Source organism: Paralichthys olivaceus, chromosome 1 (assembly GCF_024713975.1).
Source record: "Paralichthys olivaceus isolate ysfri-2021 chromosome 1, ASM2471397v2, whole genome shotgun sequence".
NCBI lineage: Eukaryota > Metazoa > Chordata > Actinopteri > Pleuronectiformes > Paralichthyidae > Paralichthys > Paralichthys olivaceus.
The window spans coordinates 23,498,747-23,525,053 of record NC_091093.1 but is presented as its reverse complement, the minus strand read 5'-3'; the positions used below and the strand labels follow the sequence as shown (position 1 = coordinate 23,525,053).

Below are 26,307 nucleotides of genomic sequence, written 5' to 3'. Positions count from 1 at the left end.
AAAATGAACATCATTGAATTTTAACTTAACAGAGAAGTCTAAGAAAAGTTTAATTTGTCAGCACACAGCATTATTTTACCTCCTCAATACAAAACAACTGAGCTGTAGTTAGTTGTTACTGACACAGCAGTTGGTGGATGTTTAACAACGTCCATGTCTTTTCATTGATAGAACATAACAAGGTCTTGTGACGTGCAAACCTAAATTCCCAAGAAGTTTAAAAAAAATGTGTCAAAGTGAAAACCTACAGACGAGCGTTCTGGCTTCAGTGTCACCTGAAATGTTTCATTCAGACAGGTCTTCCATTTTATGCCACCTTTATGTATCTGAATCACTGAATTCATACAACATGTTAAATTATAGAAAATGGCATGGTAAGAAAATACACATAAACAGGTTTTAGTATTAGAGGGAGACACCTAATAAAAAGCAGTAGTCAACCATGAACAAAGAGTAAAGGTTAGGTTAAAATGAGGTGTTCCTGAGATATCACAGTCACAATGTGAACCGTGTTTTGAGAGGCCGCAGTGAACCTTTGACCACAAAAATATAATCAGTCCATCTCTGAGTCCAGATGAGTGTTTGTACCAAGTCTGAGGAAATGCTCTGGAGGTCATCTTTAGATATCGTGTTCACAAGAACGGGACTGACGGACTAACGCATTATTAAATGATCCAGGCGGAAGTAGCTTCTTTCTGACCTTATTTTGTAAGTCAAGCCGGAAGTGTCGCCGTGTAGCCTGCTAGCCGTTAGCTTGACGGCGAGGCGGGAGCGGGAGTGGACTACAGTCAGTTGACAGCGGGGCAGGAGGGCAGGACTCACCGGGTCGGTCACCTGAACACTCTCGGTCGGCAGCTCGGTCCTCGTTGGTTCGCTAAGTCGCTGGATTTCTTCGCTGGAAGACTTGTTCTGTATGCGTCCGAGGGAAAGAGCGAGCCCGGGACCATGCTGACATTATCCGGAGCCACTCTTCGCCTTTGTTTGTTGACTGTTTTCTGGTCAACTTGGTCGCCGGCTGACGTCCAAGCTTCTGGTGAGTAGCTGCGGCTCTAAAGTGCGACGCTTTACTTTCGGTTCCGTCTCTTCACCATGTTTTTATCAAACCGTGACGAAGCCGTTTTTTGTCCCCGCTCAACAACCCGGGTCGATAAATACAAACCCAGCAGTGGTTAACTAGTTGGTTTGGTTAACTTGTTCCCATCCCCCCCCCCAGTGAATTAGATTTAATGTCAAACGTTATTGTGACAGATTAAACTCCGATCACCCCCCCCCCCCCCCCCCCCACACACACACACACACACACACGCAGCTCTGCGTGTGTATCACAAAATAAACGCGTAGACGATAGATCTCACTTTATTATTTCTTTTTGTTTGGTTGTGATAAGATGTGAGGTGAATCAATAATAACAACAACGACACTTTATTTCCACAGCACTTATTTAAAATGGATAAGAACACGTGAATAAAGTAACACCAAACAAGACAGAACAAAAACTAATACATATCAAAGAAAAGGCTCAAAACAAACGATGATGTGTGTGTTATACCGTCCTCACGGTGTTTTCACAATAACTATCACATTGATATATATATATATATATATATATTGGACTATTTGCTACTGATGAAAATGATATGGCGATCATTACTGATCCAGACCTCTTACACATTATTATGAATCTGCTGTTTATGTTCAGACATTCACAGTAACCTGATCAACACTGAAGCTATGAGATTGTTTCATAAGTATTTCCTGGTTATACCTCCCTTCAACTCTTCAGTTACACATATATATTATATAGAAGTAATTCCCCAGTATGATCCTTTTTTAAAGTCATACATTGAAGAATTATACCTGCAGCCGTATTCATATTGAAAAACTTTATATATTTTATAGATATTCACTTTGTGTTGTATATTAATTTGGGACAAATGAGCAGTCATTGTCTAATCCAGCTACTTTCATTTTAGCTCATTGCCCGTCTCATAAAATATTAAAAAGACAAATCCAGGAGATATGAAGATCAGTATTTTTTATTATCAGAATTTCTTTGGTCCCCAATGGTTAGTCTTTTGTTGAAAAAATCAAGACACGCCCCCAACCAAAGGTTTATATGATAAATATATGAACTAAATCATAATGAGTATTCTCTTATAATGTGAGCCTTCTTTATAGAGTCAGATCTCTTATCGATTTTTGGGGGGGCAGCACCGACATTAGGGAGATATTAGCCGATATTTATAGTTTAAAAAATAGTTTTAAAAAAATGGGTGATGATTCCTAGGATGTCGTTATCAAACCCTTATGACAAAGAAATGACATTAAAGCTTGATATTTTACAATTAAACCACAAACATTATTATAAATAACTATAATTAAAAAGATAATACAAACAAATATATAGACCTCTTTTTAGTGTATAGATTTTTTATGTAACATGTAAACACACACACATCTTTTCATCTTTTCAGTATTCTGTAAAGTAAACACAGATAGTGTAATATGTCAGTGAACGGCTCATACTAGCTGATTAAATCTGTGGGGCTCTATGTTTTTATCTGATCACAAATTTTGGTTTGTGGTTTTGTCTGCACGGCCTAAAAGCCTCTTGTAACCTCATTGATCATTTTAGACCATGAGATTTCCTTGGATGTCAAGCTGAAGTCATATGTGTGGGTTTTCTGCTTTTCCCTTCATCACAGAAGAGGATGCTTTCACCATCCAGCACCTTGGCACAGGGAAGTGCCTCGGCACAGGGGCCTCGGCAAACCTGAGCCTCATCACCTGCAATGCAGACAGCCGGTCCCAGATGTGGAAGTGGGGTTCGGGTCACAGGCTCTTCCATGTGGCCTCGTCCACCTGCTTGGCGTTGGAAGTACTCTCCAAAAGGTTGTCCCTGGTTGACTGTGGCGCCAACATCCCGCTGAGTTGGCACTGTCTGGATGGAGCAGTTTACACTGTTTATCAGATGGGCCTGGCGGTCAGCGAAAGCAAAGTTGCAACCAAACGGGACACTAATGATTCTTGGGTGAGAGGAGGGTCGCAGGACAATATCTGCGAGAAGCCTTACCGTGGTGAGTGTGTTTTCCATTCTCTTCTCTCTGAGAGACAAAAAGCTTACACACTGATCCCAGCACAGCACAAAGTCCCCGCTCCAAGAAACCATTATGATGCTGAGGACTGACTCATGCTTGTGGAAATTCTCAGTGGAGGATTGAAAGTTAAACGCACACATTAAACTAGAACACATTAAAGTTTGTCAGAGGATGCACCTGCTGAATTGCATGTGCATTGACTCCACCTTTTGTGATACAGTCTTGTGAATACAAGTGTTGGCATTTGTGTCTCATGACCAAACAGGTTCAGGTGCATTTTAAACCGCCTTACTGTCGCCCAGAAAGGTAAAGTACACGGCAGTGGTTTTCCTCGGTGTCAGCTGGTACAAGATCAGTCACAATAAGAAAAATAAACAAATTAAAAATTCCAGGACTCACCAGGATGGGTTGACACTATCTATGAGCTCCCTCTGTCATTTTGTAAAATGTTTATTCAAACAAACTGTCAATCATAGTATCCTGGTGGAAGGTTTTATTTCTTTACAGTCATTTACCCTGTAATGCGCGGAGTAGCACCATGTGTGCTGTGGAAGTTTGGGGGATTTCCTCAGAGATCACATGTGCAGAACAGAGATATGCAGCACATCTCTGGTGCAGTGGAACACGAAAGACTTTCACTTTCGCTTCATGGGAATAATGGCACTATGAGAATAGACAAGGAATGCGTGGCTGTTGAATTTATGATTTAAATTTATAAGATGTACAATGGCATTAAGTTATTATTCTTCAAATAATGTATCCCTCTCATCTGAACTGTCATTTGGAATTTTGCTAAAATATGAAAAAGTTGAAATGATGTCTGCTTACATCACTGTTTGATCACATATGGAAGGAATCCAGGTTTTTAAGCCTCATGTATGTGCATTTTTATATGCTTTCTTCTTTATGAAAGAAATGTAAAGGACTTAGACTGGTATAAAGATGCATTTAAAATTTGAAATCTAAAATTTGAAAACAAAATTAGTTTAATAAGATATTTTAGTTCTCTTGTGTCTCTTTCTGTTTTCTAGCAACAAACTAATTTTATTATTTTCTGCAGAAAGATGAGTCTTATTCCTTAATTCTCTCATGTGTTACTTTTTCTCTAGAAAATAAAAATTCTCTTTTTTCACACTCATTCCAGTTTAGGGAGTGGTGGTGCCTGTAGAGTCATTTTTCATCATTTACATTTGCAGAAATGCAACACTGAACTAATGGCACTCTAAAGAGCATACGTCCACCAAGGTCCAACAGTTCCTCTATGAAACCACATTCAAATTCACCAGATCCATTTTTTTTTTCATCAAGATCCGATGAATTAGAAATCAACGGAAATGTTGAAAATGTGAAAAGAGTTGAAAGTGAAAAATGGAATCCAGAATATGCCCCCTGTCCAAAAGATTATGTGTAATTCTGCTGATTAACAGAAAAAATGTAGATGAAAACTTAACCTCCTTGGTATGTCTTCAGATCATCCTTATTTTTGATGACCAACAAATTATTCAAAAACAAAAAACACTCACACATACGCTCATTGTGTGTTTGAGTATCTTGAAAAGAGGATGTGTTTGTAGTGAGACTTTGACGCTGCTCTTTGGTCACTTCTCTCTGTGCAGTCGTCCACACCATCAACGGAAACTCTGCTGGTGATCCCTGTGACTTTCCCTTCAAATTCAATGGCAGCTGGCATCATGGCTGCCTCCCCGACGCAGATTCCCCTGGATTGTCCTGGTGTGCCACCTCCTCCGACTATGACCAGGACAGAAAAAAGGGAAATTGTCTAACACGAGGCATGTTGCACATTATCTTTTAAGTATTATTAATGTTTTAATAATTTTCGGTACTGAATATGGAGACATTGTGGGCCATGTTTTTCTTTTAAACTATTCTTATTTTAATAAATTCTGTTGAAATAAATGCAGCACACACACACTCAAACTCACTCTGTCTCTCTGACTTTGCAGAGGAGGGCTGTCAGACTCTGTTTGCCGGGCCAGAGGGGGGATTCTGTTACGAGTTTGTATCCAGTGCCACTGTGACCTGGCAGGAAGCTTTAGATTCGTGTCGCAGTCAGGGGGCTGATCTGTTCAGCCTGACGGGGCCCAATGATCTCCACTCCAAAACCCGTAAGTTTGACTTGCCTCCTACTTGCCTCCTTTTTCTCATCTGTCTTCCTCCCAACCAGTTAAGAAATCAAAAACGCGAAGTGAGTCAAAGTCATTTCTTTTGTTTCTTATTGAATTATGCATCAGTCAATCACATGCTCTGATATGACAGAACTTCATCATTAAGACATTAAAACAGCAATAATAATGAAGTAGTAGGAGTTTTTTGTTGTTGCATTTTGGATGATTTTAGACGGGAAATTATGACAGGAAATAAGCCCTACTGTAAATATAACTACAGGGCTGTGTTTTTCAGAGACCATATTTATACTGCCTGAGGAAAATAGTTTTGTTACATGGGCAGCTGCTCTCCCTGTAAGAAACTGTAGGAAGAGAGAAGCAGAAAGAGTAATATCTGTTTTATTCACACCACACAAAATACAAATTTAAATGTTTAACAATTTTCAGTAATGTCACATATGATCTTTTATTTACTGATCAATAAATGCTTTTCTACCCTTTATTGAGCAGAAAATATGTTTTTTCCAGGATGACATTTAAATTGTGTACAACTTGTAAATGTTACCATGGAATTGCTTTCTTTAATGTTTTACACCCATAGCTCTCCATGGCTGTGAGTGCTTTGTTTTTATTTAATTTGGTCATAACTTGTTTTTTTTAAAAGGTAAAAGAAAAGAAAAAGGTATATTAAAGAGCCCTCTATTAGAATGAGTAAAGGCATTACCTCATATCTTGCTCTGCAAACCATCTGCAGACATTCAGACTAAATCAGGTGTGGGATTTTGTTACTGCAGATCTGTTACATGTGTTTGCACTTGACTCCTGAGAAATTCTGGATGTGCTGATGTTGAGGCACGGTTTGTTATTTTCTCTTTTTTATCAAGTTGTGGCATTTCTGCTGTCATGCCCATCATAAATTATCACGTAGAGATCAACTGAAAACAAGTTAGGCAAGTTTGAGCACTAGAGATATTTAAAAAGAATTATTAAAGACAAAGCAACAGCACTGGTTTTTGTTTTAAAGTTTGTTTTTGGAATGAATGATTATTATCTTAACCTGCTTGGGGACGTCACATGACTTGCATTCAAAATATCCGTTGCTGCTTCTTTATATTTGTTACACTCTGGCCACTTGCTTTGGAAACTTCATAAAAAATAGTTTTGGGGGAATTCAAATTTTAACTGATATAATTGCTCGTTATACTGTTTTATTTTGGGGATAGCAAATATTTAAATCTGGATCTGCATCATTATTAAACCTTTATTCCTTCAGCGGAGATCGTCAGAGAGCCAGATTGATGTCGTCGTTAAGGGGATAGCTGGACTGGCCAGACAGACACTGGTGTTGTTGTGTCACATGTCACGCCTCTGTTTCCAGAATGCCAGCATTCTTTCTAAAATCACAAACTGGGTCTGGAACATGTCAGTTTAGTTTGGTTCTGTGTAAAGATGCAGAGGCAGAATCTCTGTGTAAAAGATGCTTGACAGATTTTGGACTTGGCCTGTGTTGCACCACTTTAGATTCTTGACAGTCTTCCTTTACAGTTTGGCCTTTACTCTTGTATGTTTTACTTTCTCTTCTTTTCTCTCTCTTTCATTTTGTTGTGAATCCCCTCATTTGTGTGTCATTGTATTATTTTCACAGCTCCTTGTGATCTTGATGATTCATATTGCAATATAGTTATCATTTTATTAAATTTTCTTGCCCTCCGTGTGGTGATGTTGTGCAGTACTGGACGGCCTTGGCGGAATGCCTGAGAGGATGTGGATCGGCCTTCACCAGTTAGACATGTCTCAGGGCTGGCAGTGGTCAGATGGCTCCCCTCTCTCCTTCCTGCATTGGGAAGAAGGTAATGATGTTCATATCTTTTTTTGTACTTTTAACATAGTGTGTTATTAAATTTAAAAGAGAATTCCACTGTAAATTTAGGGTCCTGACAGTCAAATTATGAGAATGTGCTTTGCTTAAGTGCAGTGATTATGAACACCAAAGTGAAAATGTGTCTGATGCTCATTTTTAAACTTTTACACTGATGACACTGTTTTATAAGTTTATGTGCCAACTTTTGTACAGGCCATGGATTCTTGAAAATACTCTGGGTCTGCTTTTTGCTTGAACGTTGATATGGCCAGAAAATATCCCTTCTTATTCAAAAAGTGAAAGTACAGTGAAAGCTGAAATCTTGCTTGATTAAATTTTTTTGGGTCACGAATACTGTTTTCTGTTTTCTTAAAAAAAGAGAAAACCACAGTTGCCTGAAACACCCACTTCTCCAAAAGCTGCATCCTGCTGTAATCTGCTGTTGCTGCTGTCGTTCTATAAACTGTGACTTGGTGTCAGTCAGAGAAACAATGAGGCCAGTGTTAAAGCTAAATAAACTCATTGTGCCTGGTTATTGGACAAAGTGTAGCATCGGGGTTGTTAGCATTGCTGAATAACCCATTAACAGTACTGAATGACAGGCCTTAAAAAGCCTTCTAGCTATTGTAATATGTTTTACTGTTTTCACTGCTTGTTACTGCAGCCATCTATCTTTCCATGATACAAGCTCTTTGTGGTTGCTGTAATTTACTACGTGTCAGTGCAGCTTGCAGCATTGTGTTTACTACTGCAGCATGAAACATTTCTGCTTCTCTGGTAAGCCGAACTGATATTCGGTGGTAAATGCAGCTCCTGCTCTGCTGTCACATTCATTGTGTGGTTTCATTTTAGTCATTGTGCATGTGAATGGGTTTTACAGGAATGCCATCCACCGTCGCAATTATGGAGTCAGATTGTGGAGTCCTGAACTCCAAGCAGAACTTTGAATCTGAGGCTTGCAACAAACATCTGCCGTACATCTGCAAGAAGAGCATCAGTGCCTCTCCGACAGCAACAACAGGTACACTGGCTGCTGCCCTCGCCATCTGCTTGACTACCTCGTCTGAATCGTACTTAAATAGCAGTAATAGTCAAATAGCCGTGCTAGCAACTCTGCAGAGGTTGTACTTCTGGACAGTGGTGCCTTGAGTTAGATGGTTCAGTTTGCATCCTAATACTTGTTACTTACTTATAAAATAAAAGAATGGTAAATATGGTAAATCTACATTATTTTCATAGCACTATTCTAGTCCTTTACAGTCCAGGTGACATTCATCTATTCACACACATTAACACAGCACTTCTATATCAAGTGCTTTGTTAATCATGGTCATGTTTCTCATTTGCACTGCTGACATGGCCGTTTGAGGTTCAGTATTTTGCCCAAGGACACTTAAGAGTGTGGACTTGATGAGTGGGCAATTAAACCACCGACCTCCTGCTTAGAGGAAAACCTCAGGACAACTCAACCTCAGCCACCTCCAGATGAGAATGTTAGCAGTAGTGGCACCTACAGTTAATATTATGTCGGTTATAGGCCATAATATAATACTTCTAATAAAATGAAAAGTCAGGTGATCAGTCCATCTAATAAGTGTTGAGATATTTCAAGAAACAAACCTCACGATGGCATTAGAAGAGAAATCTATCTACTTTATCCACTGGGGAGGCTGAATATAAAATTTCATGGCAATATAGAGATATTTTAGTCCTGAGCAAAGTAATATTTAATACTGCCATCCATAGATCCAACACATTGGGTGGCTAAAAACAAATCTGCTAGCAGCCCATAGGTTCTTACATTACATCCAATATGACCAGTAGTTTAATCCAGCTGACAGATAAAGTGACAGGACCCTCGCAGCCCCACAACACAAACATTTTCTTCTTCTTCTTCAAAAAAGAACAAACCAATGAATAAAAGAAGAAATTTCATGTTTGTCTATTCTAGAGGGTCCAGGATATATTATGTCATACAAACTATTTAAAACTTTAATTAAAACTTGTGATTTAGGGATGTAGAGATAAAATGTAACTCTACCCTTCTTTCTCCCTCTCTACAGAGTCTATTGTATATAATGAAACAGTGTGTGCTGTCGGCTGGGTGCCGTGGAACGGCTGGTGTTACAAGTTGGTTAAGGATGAGCCTAAAAACTTTAAAGACGCCCAGCAGCACTGTGCCCAAACGGAGGGAGGAGGAGAGGGCTCTCTGGCCAGCCTCCACTCCATTGACTGCAAAGAGATGATCAGCACTAATTTCCATGCAGGTAAATCTCTCATTTTTCTCAAGTTTCTTATAAAATGTAGTAATTTTGACATCCGGGGGGAGCTTGCAGTAGAGTCGCTGCTCCTTCACGTCGACGGGGAACAGTTGAAACCCAGGGGTATGTATCCTGGTCTAGGAACGCTTCGGGATCCCCAAGGAGAAGCTGATAGACAGTTGTGTTGGATGTGATTTGCCTTCTTTCACAATATTTTGATGTTTTTCTCTCAATTTTAGAAATAGTTAAATTTTCACTTCGTCATCACTTCTGGATGTCAAACATGACAGATTAATGCTCTACTTTCTTATTTTTTTTAACTTGCATTACTTAAAAAGGTGGATTACAGAATGTGACCCTGTCTTGACTGTTTGAGTTTGATTTTAAAAAAAATCTGTTACTAGATGTTTGATGTCGTGCTTGTGTTATGGTCCATCAGATGGCAAGTTCTTGGATGTCTGGATCGGTCTAGTCGGTATCCTAATGAACCAAACAACGGTCTTCAAGTGGAATGACCAGGCACCTGTCACCTTCACCTTTTGGGGCCCAAATGAACCAGTCCAGCCAACTCAGGACCCCAGCTGCGTGTTCTACTCTGGAGAGGTGTGTGTTTGTTGATGTGGGCGTGAGGGCATGCATTTTCCTGTAACCCTACCTGTATTGCATTCAGCCTTTTTGTATTGTGTGTGTGTGTACTGCCAAGACTGTGTATTTGTCTTCTTGTGATCTTCTGTACAAGTTTGTTTAAATACAAAGCTGAAAAAAAATCAAATCCATGTCTCTGTTCTCCGCAGTCTCATGGGTGGCGGGTCGGGAACTGCACAGAGAGGCTACCTTTTATGTGTCAGACAAAAGGAGAAGTCAGGAAATCAGTGTCACCGGCTGGATGTCGCTTTGAAGACGTAAGTATTGTCTACATGACCCACCTTTCTGTCAGATGTTATGTTTTGGTCTATTCATATATATATTTAGAAGGGATATCTGTCCTTGCATACATGAACATTGTGTGCATGACCTACATGCGTACGTTAAGAATAATCGCAAAACTCTCACGGAGAATGAAGCCGTCATATCAGTGTGTACTTGAAGAATGACCTGCTGTCGAGGTCAGATGAAATTTGGTCAAACTTTGAGTCATTTATGTGCAGATTCCAGCCAAGAATAGAAATACGTATAGATCAAGACAAAAACAATAAACAGAAATACAAAATATAGGTAAGAGTATAAACTAAAAATACAGTACCGGTATATATAATATGATACACCATATTACCTTTAGCTGTGTAGGCAGCTACTGCCAAAATGGAAGAAATAAAAAATAAAGCCGACATAGCTGGTGGGTTAAACTGAGGGCTCATGTGACAATTCTTAATCCAAATGCATCGCAGACAACTGAATGTGTGTCAGAACTAGGATTAAGCTTGAACTGACAGCGTATTTGCTTGTAATGTTAATGTGTCTCAAATCGTCCTGTGAATCTTTCAGGGTTGGAGGCGACACGGCAACTCCTGTTATCAAGTGAACACCAAAAAAGTCTCCTTCAAAGATCGCTGTAACATCACCATAAGAAACAGGTAGGACTTTGCTCCGCTGGTGACACTGAGAGTCATTAGTTGCTACCCACATGAATCCTTTTAGATGCCGTTTCATAAAGAAAGATCTGTTTTTAATTGAATGTCTCATTCATTACATATTCTTCAACAACACAATTTTTGCTGCTCTTTGGGCAAGAAAAATTCACTAATATTTGATTTTTCTGTCTAGATTTGAGCAGACCTTTATCAACCGTCTTCTTGGAGAGTACATCAACAAGGAGCCTCAATATTTTTGGATAGGCCTGCAGGAAATTAAGAACACTGGAGAATACCAGTGGCTGAGCCAGGACGGGTCCCCACATTTGTTAACATACACCAACTGGGGCTGGTCGGAACCAGGTTTGTAAAAACCACACAGCCGCTACCCATGAGTTACTGCAGTGTTATAATGTGTTGTATGTCATTCTGAACATCTATTTACAGAATATTGTGGTTCAGTCCAGTGCAGAAGTTCAAATTTTATGGCTTACTAATATAATATTGCAAAAATGTAGCCAGGTCTGATGCATGTCTGCTGAGGCTCATGGAATGCAGGGTCAGAATTTGGCATCAAAAGCATGAATTTATGAACCCAGCCTGCAGGATAGAGGTGGTAGTATAATAATGAGTGGAATGCTTCCTTGGCTCCTTAATACCAATCAATATTTGTTTGCGTGCCACAGACTAAGTGGGTATTGTTGCTGACCATGTGCATTGCTTCATGGCCACAATTTACCATCTTCTGATGGCGACTTCAAGTGTGATTGTGAGAAATGTCCTTTCCATTTTCCCAAAGCCGAGGTATTGTCATCAAATGTCTTGATAAACAGTTCAAATCCAGGTATTCAGTTAAATATAACACAAGAGTTAAACCATAAAACATAAATACTTTGAAATATTTGGTTAGAATTTTCGGTCCAATGACTAATATATTTTGCAGCTCTAGTCTAATAATAATATTAACACATTTAATAATATAAAAACATTAGATTTTTTATCTATGTTAAAGTTCATGTAATCTGTATGATTCAAAACAACTATATTATACATTTTCAGTGGTTCCTATATTTGTATTTCAGATCAGCATGGAGGTTGTGCTGTGATTTCCACTGCTCAACCCCTGGGCAAGTGGGAATTGAAGAACTGCACCAATTTTACGGCCGGCACCATTTGTAGAACTGACCTTAGTCCACCCCCAACCACCGAGCCAGAGTTGAACTCCAACGCCAGCTGTCCGAATGGATGGATGTCCAGAGAAAACATGAAGTACTGCTACAAGGTGCGTGTGGCTATGTCTTTAAATGTATGTGGTCGTTGTCATGTTGACTGTTTCACCATTAGGAGCCTTTTGTAATAAGCCTCAAGTGATGTGCTTTTAGTCGGCGGTGGTTGGGACCAAAAACTTAAAGACTGATTATAACATTTTGTGAATTGGAAAAAATATGTTTATCAGACTTGTGCAGTTCACTCGCTGCCTCTGTTGGAGCCAACATAGGCCGCTACTAGCATAACACGCCCAAATCTCGGACCTTGAACGTTTATCAGCAAAGTTGCATTGTTGGAACTGTAGGCAGCAGGATTTGACAAGGAAGAATACATGGTATGAAAAGGACAATTATCAGTTTTGATTTTATTTTTAGGATCACACTGCTAAATCGGTGGAGTGTTCTTTTAATTAATCCCAGAAGGGTAGATTATGAATCACTATTCACTCAAAACAGAAACCCAGCATGGTCTATCATTTGTCTAATCCCCTTTGTTTTCTCATTGTTATGGATTGTCACTACACATGAAATGACCTGGCATGTGGATTAGCTTTCTCTACTGTGTTTTCCAGTGTCTGTTGCTTCACTGGTGCTGTGTTAGTAGCTGCTGTTGTTTTTTTTGTCAGGTGTTCCATGAGGAGCGGCTGAGCAGAAAACGCTCCTGGGAGGAAGCCGAGAGGTTCTGTCAGGCTTTGGGAGCCAACCTTCCCAGTTTCTCAAATATTGCAGATATGAAGGACCTGCACAGCATCATGAGAGACACCATCAGGTGTGCACATGTATTTATTGTGTTACTTATTGTATTCCTCTCTCACATGAGATATTCACATATTTAGGGAACTAATATCGACGAGTATGTGAAATTTGGTGGAACTTGATTGCATGCAATGTTGGGAAAGGTATTCACCCTCCTTTTAGTTTTATTATCTTTTTCTTATCCTGAGTGTTGGTGGTTTGCTCTGGTGTTTTCGTTGCAGTGATAATCGGTTCTTCTGGGTCGGCCTGAACAGGAGAAACCCATCCGATCGATCCTGGGTCTGGAGCGATGGCCAACCTGTGAGTAAATTTATAGCGTATTTTATTATAAAGCCTAAACCCCAGCCTAACACAGCACAAGAAGACATACAGTTTATTGTGGATCGTACAATGTCAATATCAATCTGTGAATTCTTAGAATTATGAAACAAATCAAATTGTGTTTGAAAAAAGGGATCTGTGCAGGATTAAATGACCTTTATTCACCATATTACCTCGTGTGCACCTGCAGCTGAAACAGGAACTTTATTTGACTTGAGCACATCATATCTGCTTTACATAGAATAATCACACCATGGTGCACTCTGTTTACTCAATGTGTCTTCAACAGGTATCTCTGAAGGTTATATACGATGATTTCCACGAGGATGATTCATACAGACGGGACTGCACTGCATTCAAGGTGGACTGAGTAGATTTATTCTACACTATGAATACATGTTTGTCCTGCTTTTAGTCTCTCTTTACATCTCATGTTATGATTTATTTAATTTAAAGTCACTTCATGCATCCATGGCTTACAGTAATGCATGCTTTGCTACGACAGGTATTTTCATTGTTAGATAGTTTCCCATGCTGTACAGCTTGATCAAGACCATAGAGTTTACCTAAAGATGGACGACATGTCTGCTCCCAAAAAGTGAAGCCAAAGTAACTAGTCGCAGTGTCTGTCATAAACCCAGACTCTATGTTAGTGGATGGTACACGAACTAAACTAATTAATCTTTTCAAAGATGTTTTTTGATATTTTAGGTAGTTCTTATCACACTGATGTGTCCAAGTGTCAAAGTTTCAGATAAGACTAGTTTCAATTCCTTAGGTTGTAGTTGAAATCCAAGACTGACTTGTGATTCAGTGCATGAATCCACAGGACCTAGTTTACATGGCTCCACCCCCCTCCCAATCCCCACTGTGCAAACTCATGCTCCAAATGTCATCGGCACAAGACGGCATTGTTCGTATCCAGAGTATTTTGGCTTTATTTCTCAATAGTGGGAGGAAGTGTAGACACGTCGTCCATCTTTATATGCAGTATATGATCATGGCCATTTGCAGCAGCTGATTGTCGGAGTAATGAGAAGAGCTGCAGCTGAAATCAAACCCCACTGACTCATGTCCTTCATTCTAGGACATTTTTCTCTTGTAACTCAGACAATGAGAGTCTTGGTCAGAGATCATGTCGTCAAATAGTCGTTCTCTGCTGGAACTGAACTGAACTGTGTAATGTCACAGTTGTGTAACTTGTGGTTTCTTTTCTTCCTGACAACATTTGTGTTATAATCTGTGTCCTCATTAGACAACAAAGAGCAGCTTGAAACACATTCTTGTGTTTCTGCCCCCTCCTCTACCTTTCTATGCCATACCATTTCACTGTGATGCCAGGCTGGAGTGGGCCTGCCAAATACCCCGAGGTAAGATTATACGTATAAGTAGGAACAGCCATGAAGTTAATAAAGTGCTGTTTCCGAAACCTTATGGGTCTGAATTCAGTAATAGCTTGTTGTTTGCATGCTGAAATTGATGGTCTGCTTCTAACTCACTCTTTGTTGATGCTTCAACAGGAAAGACGCCAAAGAACCCAGACTGGTACAATCCCGGTAATGACTGAATCTTTCCAGAACCTATATTCAAAGTCTGACTATCTTTTGAATCTGAGCTTTTAATGTAGTTTGTCAGTTGGTCAGTGGCCAGAATTTATTTGATCCATGATTTTTCTCAGACAATTTTCAATTAAAGGGTGTTTGCATGTTGTGAAAAGTCTTGAAAACATTAAATTCAGTGCCCGTATCTGCTCTTTGTTGTGCCTTTCAGTTGGGCACCATGAGACCTCTATCTTCGTAGATGGAGCAGAGTTTTGGTTCGTTCAGGAGCCTAAGCTAGCCTTTGAGGAGGCGAAGCTCTTCTGCAACAGTAATGGCAGCAAAGTGGCTGCACCAAGTAGTTCCACAGCCATCATAAAGATACACCAGTACCTGAAAAATGTAAGTAACTGGAGTCTGTAAGTGGCCATGCAATGACTGGGCTCATAGGAGTTGCATCAACCCAGGACCCAGTCAATTAGCCCTGTCCCCCTCAGTCATGGTTCTACAGCTGTTTTACCTTTGGGCCAAGGACAGCACGTGTACAGTGTACACTGATAACAGTGGCAGAAATAACACTCAAAATTCACAGTCGATGTCAGACAGACGTAGACAAAAGCAGACTTTGTTTTGATTTAATCTGTCAAATCTCGTATAAAGTGGTCACATAAGCTACAATGCAAGTTTGTGTTTGTGCCTGCCTGCCAGCCAGTCACTGTTAATCAAACACAGACACTGACTGATACAAAGGGAATGTTAATAAAATACAATAATAATAATACAATATAATGAACAATGCACATGTTATTTTAGAGAGCATAAACCAATGACCAAATGTGATTTAGAATTTCACTGCCTTGCTTTTCTCTCTCGATGGTTTTCGCCCACCATTGGCTTCTCTAATAGATTTGTTGAGTCTTATGACTGAGGAAATTCTTTCCACAACCTTCTGGTCATGGAAATCTGTCAGTGTTTTTATGAACATGAACAAGTGGGCGCAGTCAAACAGTAGAATAGAGATTACATAATACACACTATAAAGTTAACTATGCCTCCAGGCTAACCACTAAAAATACAATCATCACTGTCATAAAGTTTTAGTAACATGAAGCTCACAGTTCCTTATAACTTGATATCAATTAACTTTTCTAAAAATGTGAAATACAATGATCACAGCTTCTGCTGCATCAATTTTGACTCTTCTGTTTTATTTTGTCCCTTGTGAGTCGTCATAATTTACTGGAAAGCTTCCAATGTAGGTTGAGTGCAATCAAACAAAGCATTTTGCATAGCAATGATTTTCCATAAGTTACCATAGATATTGAGTTGTTTAATCCTATACTCCGATGTTTTTACTTTCTTTAACACTGTGAACATTTTTCAATATTTTCACCGTTTTACCATCTAATGGATTTAGATTTTGAGTACTATTAGATTATATGATTTTTAGTATGTGGTGATTATGCTTGCAGATATCAAGTTCTACTCAGCAGAACTGGTGGGTTGATTTGACCGAGCCTGGGCGGATATTCCCCATGACGTAAGCTGACACAGTCACAGGCATTCTGTTCATGTTGCACAAACACAAATGAACCAGCAGTTATTTGTGACTCTTTCTCTCTCTCTCTCTCTCTCTCTATATATATATATATATATATGTATATATATATATATATATATATATGTATATATATATATATATATATATATATATATATATATATATATATATATATATATATACACTGTATACACATATATATGTGAGACTGAAATGATGTATGTTGTGTGTTATAGGTTCACCCAGATGTTCTTTTACCATTCAGTTTTCCTGGGCAGATGTATCTCCATCAGTCCTGAAAACCTCTTTCCCAGTGAGTGAATGTCAGAGTGTTTGTGTTCACCTGAGTGGGATTTCTAAATTTACCACAATTTTTGACCAGAAAACAACTTTTCAAAATTATTAATGTGAATGTGATTAGATTGATTGTCTGGAGCAGCATGAAACAGAGTTAAATGAGCAAAAAGTAATCTGACTCAATTCTCACAGAGAGCAAAAAAAAAAGATGATGCATGTTACTTGATTTGATTCATAATAAATTCACTTACATTCTTTTTTCTCTAATTTGCACATTCACTGTTGTTTTTCTTTCAGACCACGAACTGAGTTGCCAACAGCCGTTGTCCTTTGTGTGTGAGAGACACAACATCACATCAGTGGAGATAAAACCTCTGGAGCCTCAGCCTGCAGGACAGCCCTGTGGAAATGACTCTCAATCCTTCAGAAATAAGGTAGAATTCATTCACATTCTAGACATTGCATGACATCATTCACAATAACCCCCCCTTTTTTAATGAACTGATTTATTTTGAAACGCATAGAGAAAGGTTTGCAACTATTTGTGATTGTGACATTAATTGAACAGATAAACATTCAAACTCAGGTGGAAAAAAAATTATCTGTTTATTCTGCTGTCAACCACAATGTTTATCTGTCTATGTCGCAAACGTACGTATTTCCAACACTTCAGAACCCGTTTCAGAGAAAAAGCATTTCAACGTCTCACTTTCTGAATCCATTCATTTGTTCTAACGGGGCTTTGATTGTTATCACAGCACAGGAAGATACAGGTCTTCATACCCTAGAGCCTAACATTTATATTTAGTACATAATACAGTAGATTAACCAGCAGCTCTGTTGCCAGTAGTGGACACGTCATTGTGAACAACAGACAACCGACACACAGCAGACTGCTGAGATCCACCAGTCAATCGTGGTCGACGGGTTTGCGACCAACGGCGTTCATTATACCACATTAATATGCAACCTGAGAGGCATCAGTGCTAATGTAATGCTGTTTTCTCTGATTTCAGTGCTACACACTGATGAGCAGCACGAAGCCTTTGTCATTCAAATATGCCAATGAGCAATGTCAGTCAGCGAGAGGAACCCTGGTCACAATATCAGATCAGGTGGAGCAAGGTGAGAGGACTGCCGTGGTTCTAGTTCTGTGTTTCTGTAGTTTTATCATTTAATTTGCTCAAATAAGAAATAATAGTTTCTCGAACACCCCCAAAATGATTGTACTATATTCCTTGTTTTTGTTTTAGATTTCATCACCACACTTTTGCCGGGCATGAGAAATATGGAAAGGATCTGGATTGGTCTGAAAATCAAACATAACGACCCTGAATGGTTGGATGAGTCGCCAGTCAACTACCTCAACTTTAACCCCCTGCTCCTGGGCATGCACAAAGCCATACAGATCAGTGTAAGTTCACTTTAACTGCATTACTGTGACAAAGTACAACTCCACTGACTGTACACATCAGAGATTTTAAAAAATGCCTTAAGTAATGTCACTTCAAATCAGTTTTCTTTTAACTGTTCAACTTTGTTATACTAGGGAAATATTAAACTGGTGGAGAAATCTTAGTGTGATAAATGAGTCACATGAGTTATCTTCTCTGTGTTACAGCCACTGACGGAAACTTTTTGCTCTTTATTGTTACAAGTGGACAACGATCCCTTGTAATAAAAGAACAGATGAAAATGCTTGACTGCATTTCTCTTTGTGCCTTCTCCCTCTTTTTTTTATTAGAGATGGGATCCAGAGAGTATTGATTTGTGTGTGTATTTGATCAATAACCCCAACTCTGCCATGCTGGGTACCTGGGATTATTCTTCCTGTACACAGTTTCAGAACGTGGCTGTTTGCCAACACTATGCAGGTAAATCTCCACTCAACACTTTATGATCATGATCTTGCTCCATAACTGAAATCCAGTGGCTTAGTCAGCTAGTCTATGTTTGCCATGCTAAGGTTAGTCACAAAATTCTTTTAGATTATTAAGTATAGACGTTGATGCCTGATAATGGTTGTCCCAGAAATGTAGTGTATTTGAAAGGGCTGTAAATAATGAATTGCAAACTGTCATGGTGCTAGTGGCCTTCAGCATAATGTGCCCGGCTTGCAGTGTCGATGTCTCTACTGTTACCTCTCCAATAAAATACATCAGATTTTTTAACACTTGGCCTCCTCACAGATAAAATCGAGGAGCCCCACATCAACACAAAGCCCTTCACCATCGGCAACCACACCATCCAGCTGCTTGCCAATAATCTCACCTGGTTTGAGGCCTTAGAGCAGTGCAGAAGAAATAACATGGATCTGGCAAGTGTGGCCGACACCTTCTTCCAGTCCACTCTCACTGTGCACGTGAGCCGAGCACGCACGCCCATGTGGATCGGCCTTTTCAGCGAAGATGTAAGTGTCCCAACGAAAAGCTGCACTTTATTTAAATCCACTTTTCCCACAGGATTCTCAAACCTTTTCATGTTGTGCCCCAGGATGGGATCCACTACCGCTGGACCGACCACAGCCACACCGTGTTCAATCGCTGGTCGTCGGATGTCACCAGTGGCTCTTGTGTCTACCTGGACACCGATGGCTTCTGGAAAGCCACAGAGTGTGAGGAGGAGCTGGGGGGCGCTATCTGCCACAAACCGCACAGTGAGTGGAGCTGTAGAATACAGATAAATCGAAACGCCTGGTGTACTCCAGGATACATCAGTCTCATACGTTACTGCAGGAAGCTCCTTTACATCATATTAACTTTATAAAAGAGGATTTGGAGAATCTGACATGGCAACTAAATGCTGTTTGCAGAGGAGTGACATGAGAAAATTAGTCAGTATTTCTCCTTCTTTTTAAGGTGTCGTGACTCCGTATATAAGTGCCTCTTTTTGTCCTGTTTGTCTCATACAGTAGATACGTTTTTAAGAGTTTACCCAGTACCTTTGATTATATCACCCACTCAGCCTGATTTGCAGACTCTCTTGTGGGCCATAGAAATGTTCAAAACGGTTGTATCTGACCTGCAGGCCGCTGGTTGAATAGGTCTTGTGTATTAACCCAACCAAAATTGAAAAAAAATTAAAACTGAAAAGGCCAAAAAGGTCCTCAAAGTTGCAGAGGGTTGAGTAGCTTTTCAGGGATCCTCTCCCTGCTTCTCTGATTATGTTGGCAAGTATTCACATTTTCAAATTATCTGAATGAATATGTAAAGTTTTTTTTGAATTGATTACAGAGGAGACCATCACCACTCCAGAGGATGTTGCAGTGAAGTGCCCCCATAAGATTCACGGTCCAAACTGGGTCCCCTTCAAGAACAATTGCTACTCCTTCCAGCTGGCTGCCTCCCGATGGGAACAGTACGACCAGGGATTGATTCACGACACCTGCAAAAACCTTTGTGAGAATTTGACTACGTTATTGTTGTGGATCTTTGCTCATGAAACCGGCTAATGTTGCTCAAGTTGCTAATGATGCTGTGTTTATGCTTCAGATCCAAATGCAGAGATCCTAACTATACGAAATGCAGAGGAGAATGAGTTTATCAAGCAGCAGCTCCTACCGTTTCAAACCCTGGCCCAGTTTGTTTGGCTGGGCATGTTTAAAGACAACAAAGGTTGGTATTTTATCACAAATCTCAATTTTCAATTGTTTCAGTTAGTTGTTTTGGATGGATGCAATACATTTTTCTGACAAAGCAGATACTCATAACTAATCTCAGTGTATTGGCCCAATATCAGAGATTTATGTCCTTATACCAGGATTAATATTGATTTTGTTCCGCTGCAGATAACCAGGTGAAGTGGTATGACGGCACAAATGTCCAATACTCCAACTGGGCGAATGGCAGACCAGACGTAGACAGACCGTTCTTGGCCGGAATCACCATTGGGGGAAACTGGCTCCTTGTCTCAAATCAAGGCCTTTTCTCAGAGTTCAAACAAAGGGCAGTAGTGACCTGCAAACTGGACAATGGTTGGTGTATCACACTTCACAATTAATATAATATATATCACTGGAAATATTTCATGCCTGACATTTATCTTGCGTGTTTTTAAATCCTCTTCTTCCAAGAACCAAAACAAGATTACAACACAACAGCCTTGGATCTTCTACATTACGGTAACCTGATTTACAGTGTTGTGACCCGGAAGTTAAATTGGTACCAGGCCCTGGAAGAGTGTGGTGAGCGAGGAGGCCACCTGGCAAGTGTCCATGACATCCAGCACAATGAACATGTGAAGCTCATCGCCAAGACAGACGGCTTCCCGCTCTGGATTGGCCTATCGGACCAGGAAGTAAGAATTTAGCTGAACCATAATCACAGAAAAATATTTTGGCTGTGCCAAGCAATTCTTTGCTCATAGTTTTTTAGATTGACTTAACCTGCCATGCAGATGGGCTAACGACAGCGTCTCTGTCCATGCAGGTGGACGGCTCAGCCTATGAGTGGTCTGATGGAACCAGGTTTGACTACAAAGACAACCTTTCTGACTCAAAGGAGAGATTTATCTCCAACAAACAAGAGGCCGTCTGTGTTGTTGTAACGCCTGCTGGAGCCTGGGTGAAGACCAGCTGCAATGCGATGGTAGATGGAGCCATCTGTTACACCACCCCCGTCACCACGTCCTCCCAGAGTAAGACACCTATCTGATTTTTGCATATCTCAAGGACTTTTCACGATTTGGAAGCGTGATACGTTCAGTATTAGTAAACCTTGAATAAACAGGCAACCAGCGCTCTGCAGTAGTGGCGGCTGGGACTCATCCACACAAGTGACATTGTTGATCACTGCAACGGCAACAACCAATTCTCCAGTTCAGTGTTCTGTGTACTGAGAACTTTTAATAAATGAATAAAGTAATCCATCTTATTTCTGTGTTGTTCTAAACCAGGAGCCAGACTGCGCACTAGCCCGGAGGCCAATCACTGCCCTCAGAGCAACGATACATCCAAAGGCACGTCCATGTGGGTGCAGCATCAGGATCACTGTTACGCCTTCGACATGAGCTTCTACAACTACAGCGTCTACAGCATGGAGCAGGCCAGCAAGATTTGTCAGAGGATGGGTGAGTTACAGCTATGAAAGGTTATAAAAATAGTTTTCACCTGAAGCAACTGTTTTCCACAAGTTGTTTTTCTTTTCTCGTGACAGATGCCAAACTGCTGACCATAAAAACCAAAGAAGAGAACGACTTTGTGTCAAAGTACATCACTGATAACCCCCTCATCACCGGCCGTGTATGGCTTGGCATGGACATGGATACTCAAGGTAAACCTTCTAATTAATATAAGTTCACAAATTAAATAAAAAATTAACAAGAATCATTAATAACTTGGAGTTAGTTAATGCAAAGACAGAACGGTGTAGAACAATGCATTTTGGATTCTGAAGTTGTTGAATTTTCTGTTTTCATGTGAAGAAACAGGGATGATGTCAACTTATGACATAAAAATTCTTTAAATTCAGAGTGTGACCAACTTTCCTCATTAGTTTGCGCTTATGACAATGACCAGGATGCTTAAATCAATCGTTTAACATTAGCATGGGATCAAATAATTCTCCTGTAAGTCTGAACCAAGGTCCGTGTCTGTTACATTTCTTTACATTTGATCTGGTTAGTTTTGGTTTCACATTGAAATGTTGTGAGCACATTAAAGACTTCATCATCACCTACGTGGGCTGCATCTGCCTCTACTTGACAACGATTGGTTTGTAGTTAGGCAGATGTCTTCTTGTTTGAATGGAGAAAATGAATGAACTGGCGTAGCACTCGACACTGGTTTGAATGCACCAAACAAACGTCCTCGTCTTTCAAACATTTAATCATCTGAGGCAAAGACTAAATAATCCTGTGAGCAGCTTCCTCTTCTTCTTCTGTTTAATGCTCAACTTGCTGCAATTAGTTTGTGAAACATTTAAAAAAAGTGTTTTCACACAGCAAACAAACCAAACTGTGTTTGATCCGGGCCAAGACTTCCTCTTTTGGTCGGATTAAATTTCAGTCCATTGGTCCAGAACGTGGTCTAAGGCACGTTTCACACACACTCATCCTTGAGCTCATTGTTTGGATTTAGGTGAAAGGGAACTATCGGCAGAAAGTTAATGTAGAAAAATCCTCATGATGCTTTCACTAGTTTGTTTCATCTAAATTGTATGAATTGTAGTTTTCTTTACACCAGAAACGTCCCTTTATATTCAAATACTTTATATTTACATGGAGGGGACCCTCTCTATGGAGGCCGTCATGTTTTCTACATTACTCCAGACTGGACAAACTAAACACCTTTTGAGTTTTTATGACAATTACAGGCTACCACAGGTTCTTTTTCATGTTTGGAACGAGAGGGTGATATCACAAAATTCTACACACTGTACCTTGAACACTCATTATCGCACAGAAACGCATTGTTTGGGACATTTGTGTTGTGCCACAGTGATGACAGTCTCCTTCCTTTCTCCTTTCCACTATCGTCTCCTTGTTTTTTTCCATGTAGGTAAGCCTGCATCCTGGCAGGACGGCTCCACTCTGGCTTATTCTAACTGGAAGTCTGGGGCCTTGGGTACTGGGAAGAAATCGTCCCCCCACTGTGCCGTCATGATGGCAGGGGATGAAGGAATCTGGAATTTTGTCAGCTGCCAGGCGAGCTACAGTCGTGTTGTCTGCAAAACCGAAGCCAGTGAGTGTCACACCTGCATGGCATTTAGGGAAAATACACTTTTTTGGTTCAGATGACAACATGGATACTTTTTTAGATAAGGTAACAGATTTCTGCAATGGTGTAAGCATCAGTATAGATGTTAGTGGGTCAGAGTAAATAAGGATGGAACACAAAATACAATTAATTTGCACCTCACAGAAATGTACAACTTTAAAGTGAATAAACACAATCGAAAGCAATCGAATAGCACGTCTGGACATAAACTGCAAAAATGTTGTTCTAATGAAGTGAAGCAGCCAAATTTGAGAGATTTAAATATTTACGTTCAGGCGTCATCTGAGACTTCTCACTCTTAAACTCATTTTTTTTAACTTACATGTCACTATACGGATTCATTTCGTCTAAATACAACTATCTATCAAAGACACTTCCGTAATAGCTTTGTGAATAGCACTCTACAGCAGCTGAGTCCGACTCACTCATAAAGGATCAGCAGAGGACTCGCAGGGCGATATCTCGGAAAGTCTGTTGAATGATTGGTCGAACCGTCAGATCCAATAGAATCAAGGGACAACCTCAACAACGGATAGATACAGTGACATCTTGACCAGTGATGACACATGAACTGACTTATCTCTGTTGTCCTCAGAGTCTGGAGGCACTCCTGTGGCACTGGTTCTCTTCATCATCATCCTCCTCGCTCTCATCGCAGTCATCGGCTTCATCGTCTACAAGAAGAAAAGAGCTCACTTCTCCTCCACGGTCCGCTACGAGAGGACGCTGGACGAGTTCGACACCAACAGTATTATAACAGACGCTGACTGAGCTGACGTCTTCAGACTCAGGGAGTACGGATAAGCCTGTCGTGTATTTTAGTACTTTTAAGAAAGATCAAGTTCAGTCCCCCCCCCCTTTTTTAAATTATTTATTTTTTCCCGCTTGAGCTCTTGCGCTTCCTAGATTTCTGTTTGAAGCTGTATATATAAAATTGTTTGTGAATATCAGTTTTCTTCATTTGGGATATTTTAGATGCTGATGTAAATACTCCAGCTGATTCTCGGTGGTGAGTGATGATCGATGACGTTCATGAGATGTTTTCAATACGTTTAGGGTGTTTTGGTTTTAGACTGTAGAAAAGATTTTGAGTTGACTTACACATACACTGTATATGCAACAAACAGACTAAACATGTCTAACCCTCCCATTCTGCCTTAAAAGGGTTAAATTGCACTGAAGTACGAGAGACCCCAAACTGAGCAGTTATTTATTTGTAGTATAAAAAAACATTTATTATACAATCCACTCCAAATTTATTATTCATCGTCAGATCGGTCAACACATACGTAGACTTTAAAATGGACAGTTCACCTCAAAGTACATTTTTTCTACTTTAAATGTTTTATATATATATCCAGATATTTTCACCTTTAAATAATCGCACAGTGCTGCCCAGACCTCACCTCACTGTCGACGGTGTGAGGAGTAGTTTTCTTCCAAAGTACGGCCCCAAAAGAAACTCAGGTTTGGGAATTTTGTTTCAACGTTTAATTGTATCTGGTGAGAAAGTATCTTAATTGCATGACAGAGTATTAAGGCCATATGAAAAAGAAAATTGGAGATTTTCGAGAATAATCACGTAATTTATTGAGAAAACTAAACAGTTGGATCACAAGAATAAAGGCATCTTCTAAGAAATAAGCAACGAGGAGAACCTGTGCTCGCCAGTGTTCCGGTTCGTCTGAATCCAAAATCTTGAACCAATCTTATTGTTTCTGGAGAAACTACAAAACCTCTTTGAATATCACACAGACGTAACATTAACCGACATTAAGTCGACCACTACCAAACATTTCCTCCTCCACAAAAGAGCCAAACATTCTCAAAGTCCGTGGTTCTTCAGAATAGACCTGATGTCTTTCATTGTGTTATCAAATTGCGATACATTTGATAAAGTGGTGCTGAGGAGCTGAAAGATGAAGGATCTTGTCATTTGTGAAACCTAAAGTAAAACTCACTTTCTCACAACATATATTCTAGTAAATTTACCATTTTCTCTTAATTATGACTTAATTCTTGAAATCTCAGATTTGTCTTTCACCTGAAGTGAACCTGACACTCATCATAGTCCTGAGATACTGCACTGTGGTCAGTTTCAGAAGAACTGTCTGTGCCTTTAAAATGAGCAGAAACACGTCTCACTGATTGTGCCTTTTTAACGTCATAACTGCAGAAGATATTGGTGTTTCTTAACCACTGGATTATTTGAATTCACCTGTTTCATTAATAACTAAAATTATGTTTTCGTTGTTCTGATTCTAGTCTTGCTGAACATGTCACAGAATCTTAGCCTGAAAATGAACCGGAGGGTTTGTATGATTTGTTTTGTATTTTCTCTCAGATCTGACTTTACTATGCACTCAACTACTGAGCAAGATCGCACTTTAATTTGTCGTGGAGCTTCAGTTCCCACTATGTTTAAGCACAATGAGGTTTCGAGTTTTGATTTCTCTTGGAATTGCACTGGTTGTTTTTCTGTAAAAGCTTTGTAATGATGTGATGCTTGTTTTGTAACAAGGACGAACCAAAGATGCTCTGACTGGTTTGAATGTCAAGAGCCTGAGTTTTTCTCTGTTATTGGAAAAGCCTCAAACGGCTCGTACATACAAGGTGTGAACCAAATGTTAAAGGTGGGTGTGTTGTTTTTTTTTATCTATCGGCTAAAATCAGGTACAACGTCCTTCTAATAAAATGACCTGTCTTCAACTCGTCTTTAGTCCTGTTCCATGTCTTTATCTCACATTATTTTATTATTGATCTCGTATTTTCCTTCACAGACGTGTCAATATCAATAATCATCAATAACAGCAGGAAGTAGAAATGACAAAACAAGTTGAAAACTAACTGACTGACTTTATCAGTAAAAATATTTGAGTCTGTTGTGCTTTCACCATCAGATAGTGTTAAATCAATATCATGGAAAAAAGAGAC

The 26,307-nt window shown here is 39.7% G+C and overlaps 1 protein-coding gene across 1 annotated transcript; it reads left to right on the top strand.

Annotated features, from left to right (window-relative positions):
* Nucleotides 1-30: 30 nt before the first annotated feature.
* On the top strand, nucleotides 31-26,082 carry ly75 (lymphocyte antigen 75). Its single transcript, XM_069525753.1, has 35 exons — nucleotides 31-1,033; nucleotides 2,706-3,077; nucleotides 4,715-4,888; nucleotides 5,063-5,224; nucleotides 6,955-7,074; nucleotides 7,966-8,106; nucleotides 9,149-9,352; nucleotides 9,786-9,949; nucleotides 10,141-10,248; nucleotides 10,832-10,920; nucleotides 11,111-11,280; nucleotides 12,000-12,199; nucleotides 12,812-12,954; nucleotides 13,163-13,241; nucleotides 13,552-13,623; nucleotides 14,518-14,632; nucleotides 14,783-14,818; nucleotides 15,033-15,202; nucleotides 16,273-16,340; nucleotides 16,598-16,674; nucleotides 16,956-17,092; nucleotides 17,675-17,783; nucleotides 17,912-18,072; nucleotides 18,403-18,532; nucleotides 18,848-19,068; nucleotides 19,152-19,314; nucleotides 19,892-20,056; nucleotides 20,150-20,272; nucleotides 20,446-20,631; nucleotides 20,731-20,954; nucleotides 21,086-21,293; nucleotides 21,552-21,725; nucleotides 21,812-21,928; nucleotides 23,155-23,337; nucleotides 23,969-26,082. The coding sequence occupies exons 1-35, from the start codon at nucleotides 946-948 to the stop codon at nucleotides 24,142-24,144; spliced, it is 5,229 nt and encodes a 1,742-aa protein (XP_069381854.1). The 5' UTR covers nucleotides 31-945; the 3' UTR covers nucleotides 24,145-26,082.
* The last annotated feature ends 225 nt before the right edge of the window (nucleotides 26,083-26,307 follow it).

Coding starts and splice junctions, on each gene's coding strand:
- ly75 (XM_069525753.1), top strand. CDS start 946: ATGCTGACATTATCCGGAGCCACTCTTCGCCTTTGTTTGTTGACTGTT. Junction 4,889..5,062: donor GGGAAATTGTCTAACACGAG/GCATGTTGCACA, acceptor CTGACTTTGCAG/AGGAGGGCTGTCAGACTCTG. Junction 12,955..13,162: donor ATCATGAGAGACACCATCAG/GTGTGCACATGT, acceptor TTTTCGTTGCAG/TGATAATCGGTTCTTCTGGG.